Source organism: Erithacus rubecula, assembly GCF_903797595.1.
Source record: "Erithacus rubecula genome assembly, chromosome: 5".
In the NCBI taxonomy this organism is placed as follows: domain Eukaryota; kingdom Metazoa; phylum Chordata; class Aves; order Passeriformes; family Muscicapidae; genus Erithacus; species Erithacus rubecula.
The window spans coordinates 35,402,906-35,423,519 of NC_136687.1; the positions used below are offsets into that span (position 1 = coordinate 35,402,906).

General features: G+C 39.5%; 1 protein-coding gene across 2 annotated transcripts; it reads left to right on the forward strand.

The window, feature by feature from the left end:
- Positions 1 to 18,102, forward strand: MFAP3L (microfibril associated protein 3 like). Of its 2 annotated transcripts, none has more exons than XM_079306178.1 (3): positions 1 to 311; positions 11,688 to 12,089; positions 14,879 to 18,102. In XM_079306178.1, the coding sequence occupies exons 2-3, from the start codon at positions 11,807 to 11,809 to the stop codon at positions 15,739 to 15,741; spliced, it is 1,146 nt and encodes a 381-aa protein (XP_079162304.1). In that variant the 5' UTR covers positions 1 to 311; positions 11,688 to 11,806; the 3' UTR covers positions 15,742 to 18,102. The 2 variants fall into 2 exon arrangements, with proteins under 2 accessions (XP_079162304.1, XP_079162305.1); XM_079306179.1 differs by lacking the exon at positions 1 to 311 and adding an exon at positions 346 to 874.
- The last annotated feature ends 2,512 nt before the right edge of the window (positions 18,103 to 20,614 follow it).

Genomic DNA, 20,614 nt, shown 5'->3' on the forward strand with positions numbered 1-20,614 from the left:
GCTCAGTGCCTCCCTGACCTACTTTCCCCGCCGGAGCCGGCAGCGGCGGAGCGGCGGGAGCGCACGGCACGGCACGGCACGGCACGGCACGGCACGGCACGGCACGGCACGGCACCGGCACGGCGCGGCACTGCGGCAGCGCCGCGCTCCGCCCGCCCCGGCCCCGGCCGCGGCCGCGGGCCCGGCCCCGGCATGGTGCTGCGCGGGGCGCGCTGAGGGGCGCGGCGGCGGCGGGCGCTGCCGCGGGGCGGCGGCAGCAGCGGCGGCAGCGCGGCGGCGGCAGCGAGAGAGCGGGAGCGGCGGGCGGGCAGGTGAGCGGCGCGGGGGGCGCGGGCCGCGGTTTCCCCGGCGGGAGGGCGGCGGTCCCGGGGCGCGCTGCCCGCCGCCGCCTCCATCGCCCCGCCGCCGGCACCTGCCGGCTGCCGTGAGCGCTGCGCCGGTCCCGGGGCCGCGCCGAGCTGAGGAGCTCCGCGCCGAGCCACGGGCGCGCTGTCCCGCCGGCGGCCTCGGCAGAGCCCGGAGGCCGGAGCGGGTCCGGTGCCGTGCCGGGGAGCGCTGCAGCCCGGGCAGCCCGGCACCGCGCTTCCCCCGCCGCCGCTGTCGCTCGCGTGGAGCGCGGCATCTCCCCGCGCCGCGGAGCGCAGTAATGCTGTGTCCAGCGGGAAAGTTCAGGAGATCATTTCAAATCAGCACCGAGTTCTGAAGGAAAGTGGGTTTCGTTGGTCAAAAAGGGAAAGCTAATGATGCCAAAGCTTTGCTGGAGCCTTGCAGCTCCTGCGCGCAGGATGCTCGCTGCTGTCCCGCCCTGGGAAGGGGAATGGGAGGTGACACCTCAGTGCAGAGACCGCTTCGATGGAGCAGGCTTCAAAGAGAGGTTAAGTTGTGCTGCCTTTAAATTAAAATAAAGAATGCCTCCTGATATTTTGCGTTAATTACCCATTTACTTCACAGGATAGCCTCATAAGCTTGCACTCAATTTCATAAGTGACCTGAGGGAACTAGAATCTTACACTTCAGAGTGGTCTTGAAATAATCTTTCAAATCCTGCTTGAAAATCCTTAACAGAGTCAACTGGAGCAGTATCGGACAAGGGAGCTTAAGAGACCAGAGTGCCACTGAGCAGGCACTTTTCTAGTGCATTTGTCTGGAGAGTCTTGTAAGAGACTACACTTCCTAACAGCCCTCTTTCATTTGTTAAATTGAAACATCTCAAATGGAGCTACCCTGATAACCCCACTTGGGGAAATAAAAGTACCAATTGTGGTAAAATCCTAATTGAGACCTCATTTGACACGTTTGTCTGAAGGATTGTAAAATTATTTTAAAAGGAAGAACACAAAGGATTTAAGGGGAGGGGGGATGTAGCACTTCAGTTCTTCAGAGGCATTAAAACACAAAGAGTTCCTCTTTTCACTGCAGTAAGACAAAATACGGCAGATCTTTTTTCAGTGGAGATGATGTTTTGCATGGCAGGAATCCTTTGTCTGGCATAGTGTGTACAGTTAGCAACAGCACCTTTGATATACTTGCAGTTGCTGTACTAGGAATTCTTTTTTATTAGAAATCTGTCTCATTCAGACTGCAGGATATCAGCATCAGTTGATGCTGAATGCAGCTTACACAGCTGGAGTGCTGTGTACACATTGTACACCCTTTTTTTTTTTTTTTTCTGAAGAATCTGGAGTTTTCAGAGGTCTGGACAAACACAAACAGCAGAACATCCACAACAAACAAAAAAAATGACGCTTTGCGTCCATTGCGTATTTCCTGTCCTGAAGGTTCATAAAGTTTAAAGATAAAATCAGTCACTCTTAAAACATTTAACCCATGGTTGGAGTGTGGTAGTGAATTCTGAAGTGATCTATATTGTACAACAGTTGTCTTCCTGCCCCATCCTGTCCCCTTTGCCTCCCTGCAATTAGACAGATCCTGCACTAGTTTGGAGGAGGAGGAGGGTGGAGTTGGCACAGAACCTGGCTAAAGTGCATTCATTGCTTTAACCAGGGGAACAGAACCCAAACCCAGCCAACAGAGGGTCACATTTGTGGCACAATGACAGGGGCTTCTGAGGAATTATTTAAATGAAAAAAAAAAAAAAAAATCTCCATTTCAGTTCTTGTCTACAGAGTTTGGAATGTGGGGCTGGCATTTCTTTTATAGTTTAAGCTTCTTGCCCAGTGTAAGGCACCAGTGAGATGTGGATGCAATTTACAGCAGGGAGAGTAAGCTTGCAAGCAGCTAAAGCAACCTGTACCATGCTCTGCTAGCAGAGTCTTCTTTCTCTCTCAGCAAAGTGCACCTTCTAGAAGTCTTTGCAGGCACAAATGCCTATGATCCTGCTTTGAGATGTCCTGGATTGTATCAATATGTCACCAGAAAACTGGCATAAGACTTCCTGGAATTTTTCATTGCTGCAATTCTGAGCTGCCATCCATTCATGCAGACTTTTGGGCTTTTGCATGCATCTCTCTGTATCTTTAATTTTGTTATTTAGTTTTGACAATTAAAAGAGTGGCATTTTTGGCCCATGTACAGACCCACCTTAGAAACTTCATTTCCAAGACAATGGAGAGGTTATCACTTTTCACCTATTACTGTGATTAAAATAATCCATAGCAACATTTTAGAGCATTTATCAGAAATAACAACCTCTATACAGATGTGTGTAAATAACTTTTTTGGAGAAGTGCCACTATATTGGAGGAATTTCTTATTGCATTTAGAGTAACCTACCTAGACCAGACCTAATATTTAATTGACATGGGTCTGCCACACTGAGAGTTTTATTTCAAGAAAAGATTCTTGATGATATTTTTAAGTCATGCAGGGGCCAGGGCACTGCAGCAGAGTATGGGATGCTGAGAAAGTTATGTGCCTTTACTGTTACACTTTTTAATAGTGTAGACATAACCAGCACACAAGTCTGAAATTATAGAGGTTCTTTAGTAAACTCTCGAGGGCCTTGAGATAAATTATTGCATACACACAGCAATATACAGTCATGCTTGGAGAGAGTTGTTTGGGTACAGGCAAGATTAAGTTGCTGCATGATGCAAGGCAAACTTGTCTGAATCCATCTTCCTTCTGTCCCCTTTGTTACTTGTGGAGGAAAGAGGTGCAGACACCTTTAACCTGAAATAATCACTTTCAGTTGCAGTCAGTCATGAGCACTTAGATTCCTTTAAGTTCCTCCTCTGACAAGGTTAATCCTGTCCTAATCATGGCATCTATGTGTAACCTTTTTGCCCTGTATCCCAGCAACCAATAAACATGAAAGCAAATCATTAAAAATTATATCCATCTTACAATTCTATAGGGATAGGGAAGAATTAGGCATTCTCTAACATTTTTTCTCTTATTCTTTTTTTCTTTTATGTTATAGGTAATATGGGAGTCTTTTGCTAAAATAACATCATATAAGCTATATCAGTGCATTGAAAACATTTAATTGTTCAAAATTTAGAGTTTAAATAAAATTTTTAGCCTGCAAAGCCCTTAGTATCTTTGGTTAAGGAAAACTTAATTTTTAATTTTGTGTTATATTTAAGTGTCCTCCATCAGGAATTTTCCTTCTTCCTTTGGAAAAAGAAAACAGCTAGATGTGCTTAAGGGATGGCTGTCTTTGACAAACAGAGCTCAAAGGAGGAAGGGGAAGGAAGTGAACAGGGCCACATTCTGCATTGCTATGTTCTTAGCAGAGTCTCATAAGCCTTGGCAAGAGCACATGATATCCATTGCATTGGCTGACTTTGGTTATTTAAACTGTTGGCAGAATAATGCTTTGAGTGCTGGAATAAATAAAATATACAAGGTGCATAAAGAAAATGAAAGATACATAGAACCTGGGAAGGCCAGGCAGAGCTCTGATGCACATGGAAGTGTGGGAGGGATTCCCTGTGTGTCTTCATTGTTCCTCCTTTCTCAGCAGAGGGAACTGTTAAGCATTGATGCACCTGCATTTACTGCAGCAGCAAACCAGCAGCTATACTGAAAGTTTGCAAGAGACTCTTAAAGCCATACAAGTATTTCTGGAATAAGAGCTTTGTATACAGAACTATACTGAATGGTAATTGTATGGCCCCTAAATAAATACAAAGATGGAGTAAATCTAGATAATCTACATAAATAAAAATTTTATTTTTTAGAATAAAATTCTTCAAAGTATTTATGCCTAATCAAACGTAAGATGGACCTTGAAAAATCTCCAATATCGATAGTGTTGAATTTGCTTTATGATCTGGGTAACCTACAACTCAGTAGGACATTTTTACTACAGTACCTGCCTTGATGAAAATCAGCAGGCTTCTCCACTAAATATAGAGCTTGGCTTTTGCTGCAGTCATTAAAATACCACATAGAAAGAAAACAGATTTCTCAGTCCATATAAGAGTGCACAACAGAATTGCAACTTTTTAATGAGAAGTTAAGCATCCAAGTTGCCTGAGTGCTTTTGTTGCTTTAGTGTATTTTGCAAAAAGCTGATTTGACACAGCAGAGATGATGGAATTACATGATTTTCCAAAAGGGGATTTTCCAGAGGTTTGGCATTCTTAAGGTACTTTTAAATAACCTCTCCAACAATTATCCACCCACAGTCTTCATTATTTTTTAGGTTAATGCATTAGCATCTCTGAGTGTTCGTTGACATAAGGAGAGTGCACATCAGACCATTCAGAGACATGGTTAAATCAATGGGTCCATTCAAATATTTAAAGTGAAGTTCTAGGATGCCATGTGCTTGATGTTTTTACTTTTTTTTTTTTTGCAATAGTTTTGCCATACTGAAATGTGAAGTAGAATAAAGATAATAGAGACATGAAGCAGATAAAGACAAACATGAAGCAGATAAAGAGAAACAGAGGAGAAATTTACAGTAAAAAAATTCTAAAACATTTACACACTGATAAAAGCAACATGAAAACTCTTTCATTGTACAGCTGCTGAACAGATAGCCTTATTTCCCTAAATGAAAAGCATTAATTTTCAATTGCACTTTATTGCTGCTCTCTTGCTGCAGTGTCTTGTTACACTATGGAACTCTGAAACTAAGAGAATTATTATTATGATGCTTCTTTGCATTGTTACCCCCTGTAGTGTTGTGTGTGTTCAGACCTAAATAATTTTAGAAGACAAAAACTGATAATGGCTAAGTTTTGATCATGTTCTGCCATTAATGGTAGAATAAGCTACAGCCCTTGATTGTCTTGATTTTTCCACTTTTTTTTTTTGTTGTTATTTATCATTTGTCACCTTACTAAACAGATTGACAAATGTTTGTCTGTAAGAACTAACCAATGCCTGCAAAACATACAATTAATTTATAGCCCTTTTTGTTATAATTTCTTTAAGACAGGAGTGCTAGAAAAGGTCTCCAGGTTGCCATACTGACAGCCCTTCCTGTTCACTGCCCAGGGTTATACACTCAGAGGACAATGCATATATGGAAGTTAAGTTCCCCCATTCATCATAGGCTGTCATAATCTGTAAACCTGTACTTGTACATTATACACAATCTCTCTCAAATCTTAATAGATTCCCAGCCCTCTTTTATCCTGTGTCAAGAAATTGAGACAATCACCTTGAGGGAGATGCTTCTCCTCTCTCCTTGTGAGACCTCACCTGGAGTACTGCATCCAGGTCCGGGGTCCTCAGCACAAGAAAGATGTGGACAAGGTGAAGCAAGTGCAGTGGAGGGCAACAAAGATGCTCAGAGTTCCTTTGGCTGGAAATACGTCTTCTCTAAAGAGATGTACGGTTCTTAACATGTAAATACAATGCAGAAGGCCACTTTTTTTTTTTTTTTTTTTCAGGCTGTGGTTCACATTCTCAGCTGTCTTATTGTTCTAAAACGCTTTTACTCAAAAAGTTATGAAGGAGATCATGAAGACAATTTCCTAGCATCCTATATAGCAATTTTTAAGATCAGACATATTTTATTCCATTGTCTTCCCCAAGACAATTCTTGTATATGTGTTTCTGGTGTATTAGAGTTTCTTTAGGTTGAGGGGGCCTCTGGAGGCATCTGATTGAACAGGCTTTTCAAAGCAGGGCCAGTGTATACCAGCTCAGTTAAGTTTTGAACTTCTCAAAGGATGGCAATTCCATAGCCCATCTGGGCAGCCTATTGCAGGGCTAGACTGACCTCCTGCATAAAAGTTTCTTTCATAAATATTCATAAATTATGTTGTTGCAGCATGTGTCCCTTGTCTAAATCTTCCACAGCACATCTCTCAGAGGAGCCATGTCTGTCTTCTCTATACCCTCCCACCTGGCTGAAGGCAGCATGACACCAAGTGACTGAGCACACATGGCCAGGGCTCAGCCCTCTTGGGAGCTTTCCTAAAGTTCCCAGGCAGCTGAAGGCAGCTGAAGATACTAAATAAGCATATAGCTGGGGGCTGCTGCCCAGTTGGGAAGCCCCAGTCTAGATGTGCAGAATGAAGCTCTTCATCTTACAAACATGACCAGCAGGTGACCTATTCAATATAGCCTGGGAAAGCTATGAAGCCATGAAGCTATGAAGGACTGAAATCCCCCACTCCAGGAGAATGAACAGAGCAGCTCTTCTGGAACCAAACATTAATATTTTATCAACTGACAAATAAGTAGAAAAATAAGTCAGAAATTTTCTGCTAGTTGTAAATGAGTGACATTTCTTTACATCTGCATGTCTGGATCCCAATAATTGGACCTTTTCAGTAGGTGGTTCTCACTCATAAGCCTATGAACTGGCAGTGAGCTTCTCACCTGTGTGGCTTCAGTTCCTTAATTTGCATTTCTGTTTCACTTACACCTGTTCACTTTTACTTTCACCCACTCTTAAAAGACATTGCCTGTGGAAACAAAGAAAAGTAGCAAGTAGTTTTTGAATAATAAAAAATCTAGCGTTAATTTTGTTTTGTAACATCAGCCTTTATACTTCTTTTAGACAAGTGAGAACTAGAATGAAAATAATTTAATTTTCTTGGTCACTTACAAGACAAGGAAGATAGCATTGAGATGTTAAAGCTGTAGGAGTACAATTTATGCATTATGCAGTAAGCTGGCTTCTTGTGCTTCACTTATGAATTGAATAACCTCACAGTTAATAGGATTACACATTATTCCAAGAACAAGAACAGGCCAGTCTTACAGATGTGAGCAAGCCAGGAAAAGGTATGCATCATTGCCCTCCTTTTCTGTTTTTTTGTGCACTGTCATCACGTTGTTCTGCACAAATGCAGCACTTACAACCATGACCCTGCACCCATAGTAATTTTCTTTGGTGCCAGTAGCATGGGAAGCAAACACATCTAGGACGTGAAAAAATAAATAGTCAGAACATGTCTCTGATTAATGTTCCTAGTCAGTCCTAGATGTATCTTCTGTTTAGACTGATGCCTGATTTTGGACAGAAAAGTTGTAACTGCAGCTTTTGTCCACATTTCACATTAATAAGGATTAAAACTATCATACTGCAGGTCCGTTTTTTTCTGGAGCACATTCCAGGAGACTTCACTGGATAGAAATGCATAGAGAGCATGCTAGAGCTGGCTGTCATGTCACTTAGAAGAAGAGCTTGTCATGTGTTCTCACGTGGCTTAAGTCTTTCCTTGGAAGTTAATCTCACAAGCAGTAAATCTGTTACTTTAATATTTTCAATTTACACCATTTGGGTTGGGGAATTAAAACACAGAACTATTTAATCTATGGGCCACTGGCAAACATTGTTGAGTAGTAAATGTTGCTTCAGATACAATACAGCAGGAAAGTTTCCCATATACATATTCTAAATGCTGGAGGAGAATTTCGAGATTCCTTTAATTCCATCTTCAGAGGTAAGCCTGTGCCTGTCTCACAGTTTTGGGTGGAAAACAAAGCTTAGAATAGTTAAGAGTATTCTTTTGCCATTTCATGCACCACAGATTAAAAAGTTAAAAAAAAAAAAAAAAGAAGAAAAGTATATGTAAATATTATATTATATTATATTATATTATATTATATTATATTATATTATATTATATTATATTATATTATATTATATTATATTATATTATATTATATTATATTATATTATATTATATTATATTATATTGACTTTTATTTTTTGTAAATATTTTAAAGGTAGTTAATATGCTTTGGTGATTACATTCTTTCCATGACCAGAAATTATCTCTTTGTTTATAGTGACCTTTTCATGGCAAAAATGCTCTGAGACTCAATCTGTTCCTACAAAGTGAGTCTTGGGATTGCAGATGTCCTCCTTCTTTTAGAGTACTGTGCTACTCTCAGTCTTGAGGAGTTATTACAGGAATCTTTGTTTCAGTCTAGTCAATCCAGCTTTTTCTGACCTAGGTCAGATTAAAAGGTTACAGTTTTGGCTGCCTTCAACAGGTTTATCATGGGTCACAGCTAATTGCTGCCTCTTGTGGCCAAGATCCTGGGTGACAGCACTGTACCCACTTCTCCAATACTCTGGATTCTCTTGCAGTCCTATTTTGGTCTCAGTCTTCTCTCCATTTCGTCGTGTGATTAAACCATAACTCATTGTATCACTTATGTTTAGCCAAGCAGCTGGCTCCCAGATCTGTGTTCCCTAATATCCTCAGGCTGCCTATGGCAAAGTAGGAGGATAGGAACTCTCAGCAAATCTTCCTTTGCATCAGTGTCTGGTTTGAGCACATTTTCTACCCTTTCAGTTCTCTTTCTGCTTCTTCCTGCTTCCTCACCTGACTCTAGCATTTTTGGTCATGCCCAGCAGGTTTACAGAGAGTCCTGGACATTCGGGTCCCAGCATGGCCACCCTGTAACTTTCTTGTGTCACCTTCTTTGCTTTCTTCCATCTCTTTTTGTTTCCTGGTAACATTGGAGAGGATGCCCACCAAAGGAAAGATTGCCTACTGCTTTGTAGTTGCCCTGGGAACATTGGTCTAAATTTTTATTTTAAAACACCATTCTTCAGAGAGATCTGTCTTCAAACTTCCCTCCAGGTACTTCCCTGGATGGCATATGAAAGCAGCAACCTTCATTTCCAAACATTTAAACCTACTGCCTGATTATTCCTCATATTAGCCATCAAATTGTAGTTATTTCAAATAGAAATGTGTCTACAGAGGTATTTAGTGGTTTGTTAATATTCTACATTCCAGGAAGATACATGAGAAAGTACATTCCAAGGAGTAAGAAGGAGTAGGTAAGAATCTTACACAGCAGACATAAATTATTCATCTCTATTTCCTGAAATTTATGGTTCAATTTTGGGCCAGAATGAGGTAGTCACCGTTGCCTTCAGACAAATAATGGCCATGCTGTCACATTTGCTATCACTACACAAAGGTACAGTTCCTGCTTTCACGCGCTCTGCGTTCAAAACAGGTAAACACGCAGAATAGGCAACGCCCTGCTGCCATCACACCTTCCAAACTCTGCCCACATCCCTGAGCTCTGTGGAATCAGCCTTGAGCTTCCTAATACACTGTTGGTCCCTTCTTTACAGGTTTTTGTTTTCAGCTGCTGGGGAGATGCTATTTCACTTCCCTCTGGAATGCAGATTGCTCTCCACAATAAATACTTTATTTTGATTGCTACTGATTTTTCTGCTGTAAAAATATGTGATAGACACAAACGCAGTAATAACAAGCCCCAGACAGTAATTGGAGCACAAAGCTTAATCAGTTTATATTGTTATCTTTTGCCCTTCCCATTGTCTTAATCCAGCCAGCCTCTGTTCCTGCTCCTTTGCCAGGAAGTGTGATTTCAGCTTTTGTGTATGGCGCAATGCAGATTTGTGACACTGTACAGAAACATTTTATAGACTGAATATGTGTAATCATGAAGAATGTCAGTCTCCAAGGTTAATGGAGTAGTAGAAATGAGATGCCAGTAGTTACTGAAGTGAATAGGCAGAACTGAAGGTTTTTTCCAAACTGCTGACTCAGACAGAGTGTACCTTCAAAAGCACAGACTCTACATGCTTTGCATAATTGGAAATAGATTTCTGAATTCATTGTTTATATAGCTTTTTATGACAAATGAGATTTGCATATTAATTTAAAGTTAAAAATTATTCTCCTCTTCAAAAGAAATACTTCCACATTCAGTAATTATAAAAGCAAAGCAAAAACAAGAACAGACTTGAAGCTGGGACAGACCTCTAAATCATGCCAGCAGTTTATCTAAAAAACATAGGTTTTCATTTCTATTAACGATTCCTCCTGTAAAATGGAAGAATTAATTTGCTTTTTCAATAACACCTGCATCTATTTGTATGAAAGCAAGTTATTGCTTTACAGAGAAGAGAGGATGCATAACAAAACAACCTAAATCAAATATTACCAGTGAAAGACAGTAATGTTGCTTTCTTTCCTTTTTAAATATATAAAATAAGGAAGGGAATTTTCATTTGTTTCTTTTTATTTTAGTGTTTCCTTTATATATGCCAACAGTTATTTTGTATGCCAAGGCAGATGAATTACCATAGGTCAAATGTATATTTAAGGAAATATAAACTTTTTGAAATTGAAGTGTTCATTTGGGGAAAGTTCATTAGATACTTTCCTGTATTTGGATTCCAGGTAGATTCCTCTGTCTAATAAATTTCACTAAGTTTAAGTTATGTACCTTAAAAACACATGAGTAAAACCAGTATAGTTGGACACTCTGTGATTTTAACATGATTTGTGGCCTTTAGACTCTTGAGTGAAATTTTCCAAGGTGCTCATTTTGAGGCCAACACTGTGCCCTCAGTACTGAATGCCAATTGTGTTCACTGGGAGCATAATGAGGCCAATAGAGAGCACATTTATAACCCCCCCCCCGCTGCTGTCCAGAAACTGAAATCACTGCTTCAGAAAGGCCTCATTGTGGGTGATTAGTTGAGGGAAAATACTGAGGGAGAGTGTGCAAAAAGTACACAGGCAAAATGCTTAATGACACATAAGGAACAGAAAAGTCCTAACTTCATTTTTATCTCAAAGGAACATTAACCATAATCATGTCACTAGCAAGTACTCTTCTTTATGAATCTGCTCTAAAAATAACAACACTGAAATTACTTTATCAAGCATGAAATACCCTTTTTTAAGAGTAGTGTTCCAGGCTTTGTTTATCTCAGACAGCAGTAGCTTATGAAAAATGAGTGGTCTAAGATGTTTTTGCTGTATGTGCTGCTGTGTTTGAGAAAAAAATGTGTATGTCAAGGATTCCAGCTTTAGATCCAAAATCCCTTCCTGGAATTGTTCGTTCTTACACCACGTTTCACAATTCACCTAAGACCATGCACGTGGTAGAGTTGCAGCACCAAACTGGCAGTAACAGCTTTTAATGTTATGTCCCTCCATTTTTCCTGTTGATTTTGCAAATAGTTTTTATAAGAAAAAGAGAGCAACCAAAGAAAACCCCAAAAAAAAAACCTGTTGAACTTTTGACATAAAACTGTGGCTGCTACTGTAGCTAAACTGCTGCTAAGTGTGCTAAGTGTCTAGGTGATAAAAGCCTTCTCCTACGCCTGTCACTCTGAACAACACCATTGTCAGGAAAATGTATGCATCTTTTTCCAGTAAGGATAAGGACTGTGACAGCATTAGCATTTAGACAAGACACTGTGCTGATGATTGTGAAATGCATTAATGGATGCGTCACTATTTTAAAAGAGCATATCTAATGAATTGTTTATACGTGCCATCTCTCTGTACTTATTTATTTTATAGGTTATTTTAAACATAAAATTGCACAGATCAAAGTAGAACTCTCCTGTGACCTGCTCACTTCAAGGACCCACATTCGACAGAACCAGTTCCCAGCCAGTGGTGTACACCCCTGAAGGAAAATGGACATACTGAACAGCCGCCACTTTTTGTACTTTCTGCCTACCACACGCCTTGTCATCTTATTAGCAGCTTTGAGCACTGCTGAGGATGTGAGCAACAGCACTTTCAACCGCACTGACACACACACGGGGGCCGCGCCGCTGGTGACCTCCCGCATCGACCACATCATCGTCAAGGAGGGCAGCAGTGCCTTGATCGACTGCAATGTTCAAGGCAGTCCCAGCCCACATTACAGATGGTACAATTCCAATGGCCGCCTGCTCCAAGAGGAGGAGAATAAAGGTAGGATCTCGGTAATAGCACTGATGTAGCCTGTCCAGAGACATTTCTGATTTCAGCAAGCTGACAAATAACCCGAATTTAATGGCCTGGCTGTGGTATTTTCCTGTGTGAAAATAAATGAAAGCCTGGTGGCAGTTATAAATTTTTTATGCACACCTTGGAAGAAAACAGTAACTTTTTATGTGTTATTTATAGCAACACATAGCAAGAAGCTGAAGCAATTAACAGAAGGTGTAGACAGGCCTCTTTTCATTGGAAGACTTCGGGTTTATTTCTGTTTCTCATTTTGTCCTCCTTTGTTCTTCTCTGGCACCCAAAAAAGATTAAAAAGCTGTTTCCCAGCTCAAAGGAGCATTCTCATGACATATGAACTCAACAGAGTTAACTCCCTGACATGCCTGCTGTCTTTATGTGCAGTGACATGGTAGTGTGAGACATGGAGATGCCCTAAACAACCTAGTGCAGAACCTATATAGGGCAGCAGTCAGAAGGACAGGCCAAATTTGAGCCTTCTGGCTTTAGTTAAGACTCTTCAGTGCCATTTGCCAGAGACCATAATTACACAAGCTTATTTTCCTTAAATGGAAGGTTTGGGTGATAATCCTAGTTCTACTTCTAGGGAGTTTTTGAGGGGAGTGTGGGTATGTAAAAGGTGTTTTTCTTACGTAATCCTTCCATAGTGACTGCTTTGTTCATTGCATGCTGAAATAAACTCCTAGTTGTAAGATAGCATGCCTAACTAATGGCTGACCTGACAGAGAACTCTGCTGTGACGGGAGAAACTATTGACCCAGCTTGATGGGGAACAGCAGTGTGTAAGAGCTTACTGTGTAATTGGTTATGTTTTACAGTACAGCAAGTTAGCATTTTCTGAGTAAAGCTAGAGAAAGGAACTACTTGAGCTACTAAGCAGACTTTCAAACATTTGTGTGGTTGTGTCAACATACAGTGATTACTGTGCTGGAGTGTTTTGCTAAGGTTCACTAATAGAAGTTTTCCCCATTAGTCAGGCATCTAAATTTAGGTCTTTGTGTAGTCAGCTGAGAGGTAACTAAACCAACATTTAGGTAGGTGAGCAAAAATTTTTATCAAATCTGTAAAAGGTGGAGATGTAGTATTAAGACAACATCACTTTAACTTAGAATTTCAACAATGCAATACTTCTTTTAAGAGAATGTCTTTCTGTAATAAATGTTTCCTAGCTTGAGACCTTTCTTTGTGGTGTTAATTATGGCATTGAATTGTTATCAAAACCCAGCAATGATACCTTTTCTAATTATTGTTTTCTTATGTGGTCAATATGCCTGTCAGGATCCACTGGCACAGACCCAGTCACTGAGTCACAGTTCAATGCCATTATGTCATTTCTACAGCTGGGGCCAGGATACATCACAAGGCATCTTGTTATTTCACAATTAATAGAAACCTGTTTTGCAAAAAGGACTAGCATTAAAATTCAAAGAAATACTGAGCAGCAAATATTCAGCATTTTTTGCTATGCTGGAAGTGGAAGAAGTGTTATCTGTTACAGATGCTAATATTTCCTCTCTAAAGGAGTTTTCCTCTGAATTTGCCTAACTTTAGCAGAAGGATTTTTTTTTTTTTAATGTGAAAGTCTGATTTAGATTTTACTTTTATTCTGCATTTTTTAATTTAAGATGATTCAGCTGTTTTCAGGAATTATGCTAGGGTAAAAAATATTGTTTCAGTTAAGTTAGAATTTCTAAGAGGATAAAAATATGTAATTAAGAGCTGTCTGCACACATGAACTGAGGCAGGGATCTTGTGGGAATACTTTACATAGGCTTCTGCTGGAGATAATGTAAGAAAACTAATTTGGGTAAGCCATGCTTAACTAGAAAAACTTTGAGGAGCAAAAGTCTTCATTCATTACCAATATATAGTGGCAAATACAGTAACTACATGCATCTTGAATCACTTTAGCAGTAACAGGAGTGATGGCTTTTTAACATGTTGTTTCAAATGCAGTTTCATACCTAATCTGTTCTGCTGTGCCAGGTTCAAAGATTATGAAGTGTTCATGTAAATGAAATGTATATGTCCATGTAGTGGACAAACTTATCAATTATTATTACATTGATAGAAATTACTTTAAAGGTAAAAGAAGTTCTGTCTTTTTGTGTAGAGGTTTTTACCAAGAAACAAGGTGTTCCCTGTCATGGCTCTAGTCCTCCCCATCTATTTTACTCTTCCAGTCCTACTTCCCTCTCTTTAAAATCATGCTTTGAAATCAGTTTCTCAACACCTCACAGGGCAGGCAATGTAGTATATGATGTCTGAAACCTTAGGGTTTTTGAAATTTCCATTAACAGAATTATATGAGATACTGTAACAAAATGCCAAAAATAACCCAATTGTAAGCAAATGCATTGTCAGGGAACAAAACAGGTAGGGTTTAAGTAGGTTTTTCTGCCTCACAATCCCATTGATCCTGTTCTTTGAAGAGGTGTGACCTGTGTTTGGGAGGCTCTCTGGAGTACTCCTGTCTTTGTAACTTAACTGACCACAAGACTGAGATAGAGGTGATGCATATTAGCATTTTTTATGAGACCCTTTTAGGGCATGCTCTGGCTACCCAGAGTTGGTGTCAGGGATTTGATAATAACACAGCTAGGATGTCAGGCCTTTATGATGGTAAATTCTTTGTCTTCTTGTGAGCATTATTCTGTTCTTCCAAAACCTGAAGCCAGTTTGATAAAGCTGATATTTAAGACTATGCTGATTGTGTGACAAAATACTTCTAAGTTACTCTGTTTGCTCTCCAACAGGAAAATGGTGGTTTCTTGACAATGGGCTACTAAACATCACCCGCGTGTCATTTGAAGACAGAGGTAAATACACGTGTGTCGCATCTAATAGGTACGGCAGTGTTAACAATACTGTGACGCTGAGGGTTGTTTTTACCTCTGGAGATATGGGAATCTATTACATGATTGTCTGCCTTGTCGCTTTTACCATCGTTATGATACTGAACATTACTCGGTTATGTATGATGAGCAGTCATCTGAAGAAAACCGAAAAAGCAATCAATGAATTCTTCAGAACAGAAGGGGCAGAGAAACTTCAGAAGGCCTTTGAGATTGCAAAGCGTATCCCCATTATCACATCAGCCAAAACGCTCGAGCTTGCCAAAGTAACCCAGTTCAAGACCATGGAATTTGCTCGCTATATTGAAGAGCTTGCTCGGAGCGTACCTTTGCCACCTCTCATCATGAACTGCAGGACTATAATGGAAGAAATTATGGAGGTTGTTGGTCTGGAGGAGCAAGGACAGAATTTTGTACGGCAGGCAGCAGAAGGCCAGGAAACCACTGAGACGGATGAGCTTTATATGATCCCGAATGCTTTGACTCGCAGTGAATCTCCCACAGCTGACTCAGACGCTTCATCACTGCATGAGCCACCTCAACAGATTGCAATAAAAGTGTCAGTTCACCCATTGTCCAAGAAGGACTGCGTGGATGGTCAGTCACAGGAAAGCGTGCAGTTGGACACCAAGGAAGAAGACACTCTTCAAACACCAGCACTTCCTGCAGAGCCCCCTCCTGAGCCTTCTGTTGAACTCAGTTCTGATGACACAGCATTGGCAAATGACAAAAATACATGTGTTATATATGAAAGCCATGTATGATAGTTACTCCTGAATCTATGCATAGCAGGAAAATCAGGTGGAGCTCTTTTAAAAATACATATTGTACTTGCCGCTAAGCCTTACCTGGAGACTATCATAGCAAAAGCATGTAAGTGGATTATTTGGCACTTTCTTCTCAGTTTGAGTTTAGTTTACCATGATGTATGGCAGAGTAATTGCTATTACATTACTATTAATTGCTGGTTTTGATTAGGAGTATTTCCAAGAAACATTTACCTCAGCATTTCCTAGGTTGGAGTCACCTGTAGTGGCCTCGTGGAAGTAACTGGTAGTCTTTGATGTAGGACACTTGAACTTACTAAACATAAAACTGATTTCCATTTTCCTCCTTCACTCTCTTTATCTCCATCTATTACATTTTTGCAAATATTAACATGTGAATTTGAAATATTGCCCAAGAGGCAGCACTCCAGTAGCCAAATAAAATCCTAATAGATCCCATTTACAAAACCTGTTTGCTCAGCTGCATTGTGATTTAGAGTGCTATTAAAGAAAGTTAAAATGTTTCCATTTCATTTGAGACCACACTGCTTAGCCACATGGGAAATAGTTTTCCCTTTTTCATGGAACAAAGATGCCAACGATCATTTGTTTTGCATGAAGAAACAGCTTTGAGGTATATATTACAGATGAGAAACCTGTAAAACATCTTACAGAAAGTTGCAGTTCAACAGCTCTGCAGGGTATTTTTGCATACATTTGAGCATTTTTTATGTTGCCAGAAGTTCACATGGCAAACAGCTGCAAATATGCAAGATGTCTTGTTTTGAAGTAACTTGGAAGCAGTAACTATGTACTAATTACCAGAAGATGTGCAGGTTCCATAACAGTCCTGCAAATGCTGATAATCAGTTGATGACAAGGCTGAAATGGCAAAATACCCTTTTATTTGATGTCTTAATTTTGAACAAATTCATATATTCTGAAGACCAAGCCTAAATATAAGCATCAGTTTGAGAGTGTTGTATCTGAACTGGAAAAAAAATATAATCAAGTGTCCTATAAAATTACAAAGACAGTCATGTAAACTGTTAAATATATTATATAATTGTGTTGAGATTTTGGGACCCTCCTACATGTAGGACGTTCACTGCTGGAGTACATGTGACTCCACCCCAGTAAAGCTTTAATGATTGCAGCAATTGTGGCATTAAAAAGATCAACATTTCTGCCAGGAAATGCCAGGAGTGGAAGGCAAGTGGCCATTTGTCTTGCAGGTAGACAATAAAAAGGACCTTCTCTGCAGTGAGTCTGGGAACAAAGCACTTACAAGGAGTTTGTGTAGGGTTAGTAGCATATCACTTAATTACCTGATGCATTTAGTTTGGAACTAATGAACAAACTATCACCTTGGAGTGTTTAAGAAGGATTGTAGTATAAATATAGATACTTAAAATAAATCTGGAATCACATATATGGTAGAAAAAGAAGTCTCTTAGGTCTGTGGGGAGATGTATGGATGGCTCTTTGGACATTTTTAACGAAGCAGCCACATCTCCATAAGGTGTCTTTTGGAGGCAATCAGTTATATTAACTGCACAGGTTATCAAGACCAGACAAAGTCAATGTTGCAGGTACATAGAAGAGCCCTTGATAATGAACTGAGGTCTTATGTCAGCTTCCTCATATGAAAGCTTAGAGCCTCACCAGCAGTGCAATACAGGAATACTCCATGACTTATATAGGTGATGCAGAGAAGGCTCCATATTTATCTTTCTGTGGTTATTTAAAAAAAAAAAAAAAAAGTTTAATCTTCAGATTTTACAGCCAACTTGTGAGAAATGGCAGTATTCCAATGTCTCATAATTTTTTTGTGCTCACCACAGTGGCAGGTTTCTATACAAAATGCATTTGCACATGCCCAAAAGGAAACATGCAAGGGCAAAGTTCCATTAGGAATGTGACTGGAAATATTTGAGTTCCAGAGAAGCAATATAAATGTAAGACAGAAGTTAGTTTAAGGGAATACCATAAAGAACCTCACTTCTGACCAGTGTGATTGACAATAGTATGATGCAAACATGCAAGTTAACTACTTGTCTGAGTCCAAAGGATATTTCTATTTAGTGTTCACATCAGTTTTTCAAGTTACTTGACTTGCTTCTGATATGAAAACAGACAAGGGCAGAAACAAAAGCAGGAACTTGCACTAAATCCTTTAATTCACCTTAACCTTCTGAGAAGAGGTATGTTGAAATTTCTGCCTGTCCAGCATTTACAAACAATGCCCATGCATTCTAAAGTTACCTACCTGGTGCCCAACTACGATTGCACAGATAAGCAAGGATATTCTCCTTGAAAGAATAAAAATAACTTCTAAGTTACACTTTAAATATTTTTTTAATAAAAATGTTTATTACATTATTTTAATTTTAATCTTTTTAAAGTATGAAGTTTTACAATAGAGATCAGACCCTTATTTCTATGGTGTTCTGATTCTGACTGCTTCTCACAGACTGTTCTCCAGCCTCTTTATTATTTATTTATTGAGAAACATTTGAGAGCAAACAATCCCCATGGATTTCTTCAGTATCACTGTGTAAACTTCCTTGAAGATAAAAACGATGTTTTTCCCTAGAGGTTGCCCACAAAGGGCTCGTTTGAAGTACACACCAATGCACAGTGCAAACCACATACAAGCAACAGGTACTTGGATTAGATACATGCAATACATGGAGTGCTGGATTCCTGCTGTTGCAAGGTCAAAGGGAACCCTGAATTTTCTAGAGCTGGAGTCACTCAGAGCTGAGAGTTCACAGGCAGGACTGCTCCAACCAGTCTGAACATTTAGCTTTGTGTTATTATCACAATAAAAACTAAACAGCAATGTAGCTGGAGAAAATACAGATTTTATACAGAACTGAGGCTTCTGGTTTATGTGGATTTTTGGTGGTTTTGTGTCTGCTGCTCAGTATCTTATGCATCCATTATATGACACTTCTAAGCCTAAAGATTTTATATACTTTCAGGAACTTCCTTTGCAGAAGACAGATGAGAAGCAAGACCCAAACCTGTCTTTCCTATTCCAAAATTTCAGGCTGTGCTATTATAAAGTATGCAATTATGTCTTGCAATATTTCTTAGCAAATGGCTACTTTATGGTCCAAGAACACAATTAACAAACATAAAATTAATAATGGCTCTAAGAAGACATTAATGCTTGCATTGTTACATATATTCATGCACCTTAAGCACTTCAGGGGCATTAATCTGTTCCCATCATTGGACTATGCACACTTTTTTTAGATTTTTCTATTTATTGTACCACCAAACACTAATGGTTCTTAAAGCACTCAGAATCTGAAAAATCCAGCCCAACTGAAATTGCATTCTAAAAGCAAAGGAACGCCAAGCCAGGCTTAACAAGGAAAAGAGATTTGCACAATATATTTATACCATTTTTAAACATTTTTGCCAAACTTCATGAAAGATGACTAGATTTCTGCAGCAAAATAGATCGGTGTTGGATTTGAATTTTACACTTACTCATTTCTTGGTAAATATAAGACCATACTAATCAGATTACTTAAACATAGTATTCACTATCTGTTTTCTCAGCATTTTCTGTTTGAGTTGCATTTGTTTGCTGCTGATCCTTTTTTTGTTCTCTAATTTGAGATGTTTTTGATGAAACTTACCCTTCAGTTACTTGTTGTCTGTCATATAAAAAAGTTAAAAGAACCCATAGACCAGCATTTTTGTGCAGGTTTGTTGGTATTTGGTAAGGCACAGATGTGCACTCCTGTGCTTAAAAATTACTGTATAATCATAAGACTTGCAAATGGCATATACGGGCAGATGTTGATTTTTTTTTTAAATCAGTGCCTGTTTTATTCTAATGTAGATACTATGTCAGTTCCTTAATTTGCAGTTACCTTTTGACAAAAGTACTGTAACATATAACCAGGGCTTTCTGACTTTCAGTTTGGTCAGATTAACTAATTCTAGAAAGTGTTAACAGTATCAGATTTTCAAAGTTCTCATGGGATGTCTTGGCAGCATGCTATTTTAAGAGTTGGCCTCTTACTTATGCCATATTTAGTGGGACAACTGAAAGCTTCTTAGATGCAAAGGAAATGCTTGCACTAAAGTATTGTAAGTTATATTTCATTTATTATGAAATCCTTTTTGATTTTACAAGAAATGTAAGACAAATATGAATGTGTTCTTTTGAGAAGCGGTTGCTGTATTTTGATTTAAATAACTGTTATGATTTTATAGCTCATAGCTGTAAACCACAAGGAGAAAAGTTCATGCTGAAGTGGCAAAATGAAATGTGATGTAGCTTGTACATTGATCATTGTTTCAATAAAGAATTTGCACAGAGTATGCTGAGTTGGTACACATTCAACAAAATATTTACAGTGCTGCAACACCACTTTCCCACAGAAATGGATATTTAATAGGCTACATCCTCCACTAATTTTTGGAATAACTAGCTGAAACCTTTTCTATGTCCATTTTTTTCTCTCCTTGTCTTACCTACCTATACTTTCTTCTGTCCCCAGCAGCTCTGCTGCGCCACTTCTCAAATGAGAACAGAATGAAGTTGGTTGTCAGGGCAAGTGCTTCTGCACCCCAGGCACCTCTGTTCCAAACTGACCTTTTATATGTCCCCAAATGGATTTTTTTCCCCGAGCTGTACCAGGCTCTAATGCTGTGTACTATATTTAGTTCTCTGTCTCCCAGGCCCAAACTGAGTCATTTTACTCTTCCAGTTAAGGCTAACTTGTGAGTCTGTGGTATCACGTGTAAGTCTGTAAATTGGGCAAAGACAGTTATGTAAACTGAAGCTTAGTTGCCAATTTCTTATTCAAAATCAGAATGTATGGCAACAAATGATAAGTGTGGC

Bases quoted from the DNA above. Each gene is read 5' to 3' on its own strand.
- MFAP3L (XM_079306178.1), top strand. From the start codon at position 11,807: ATGGACATACTGAACAGCCGCCACTTTTTGTACTTTCTGCCTACCACA. The intron at 12,090-14,878 runs GTAGGATCTCGG...GCTCTCCAACAG, and splicing joins CCAAGAGGAGGAGAATAAAG to GAAAATGGTGGTTTCTTGAC.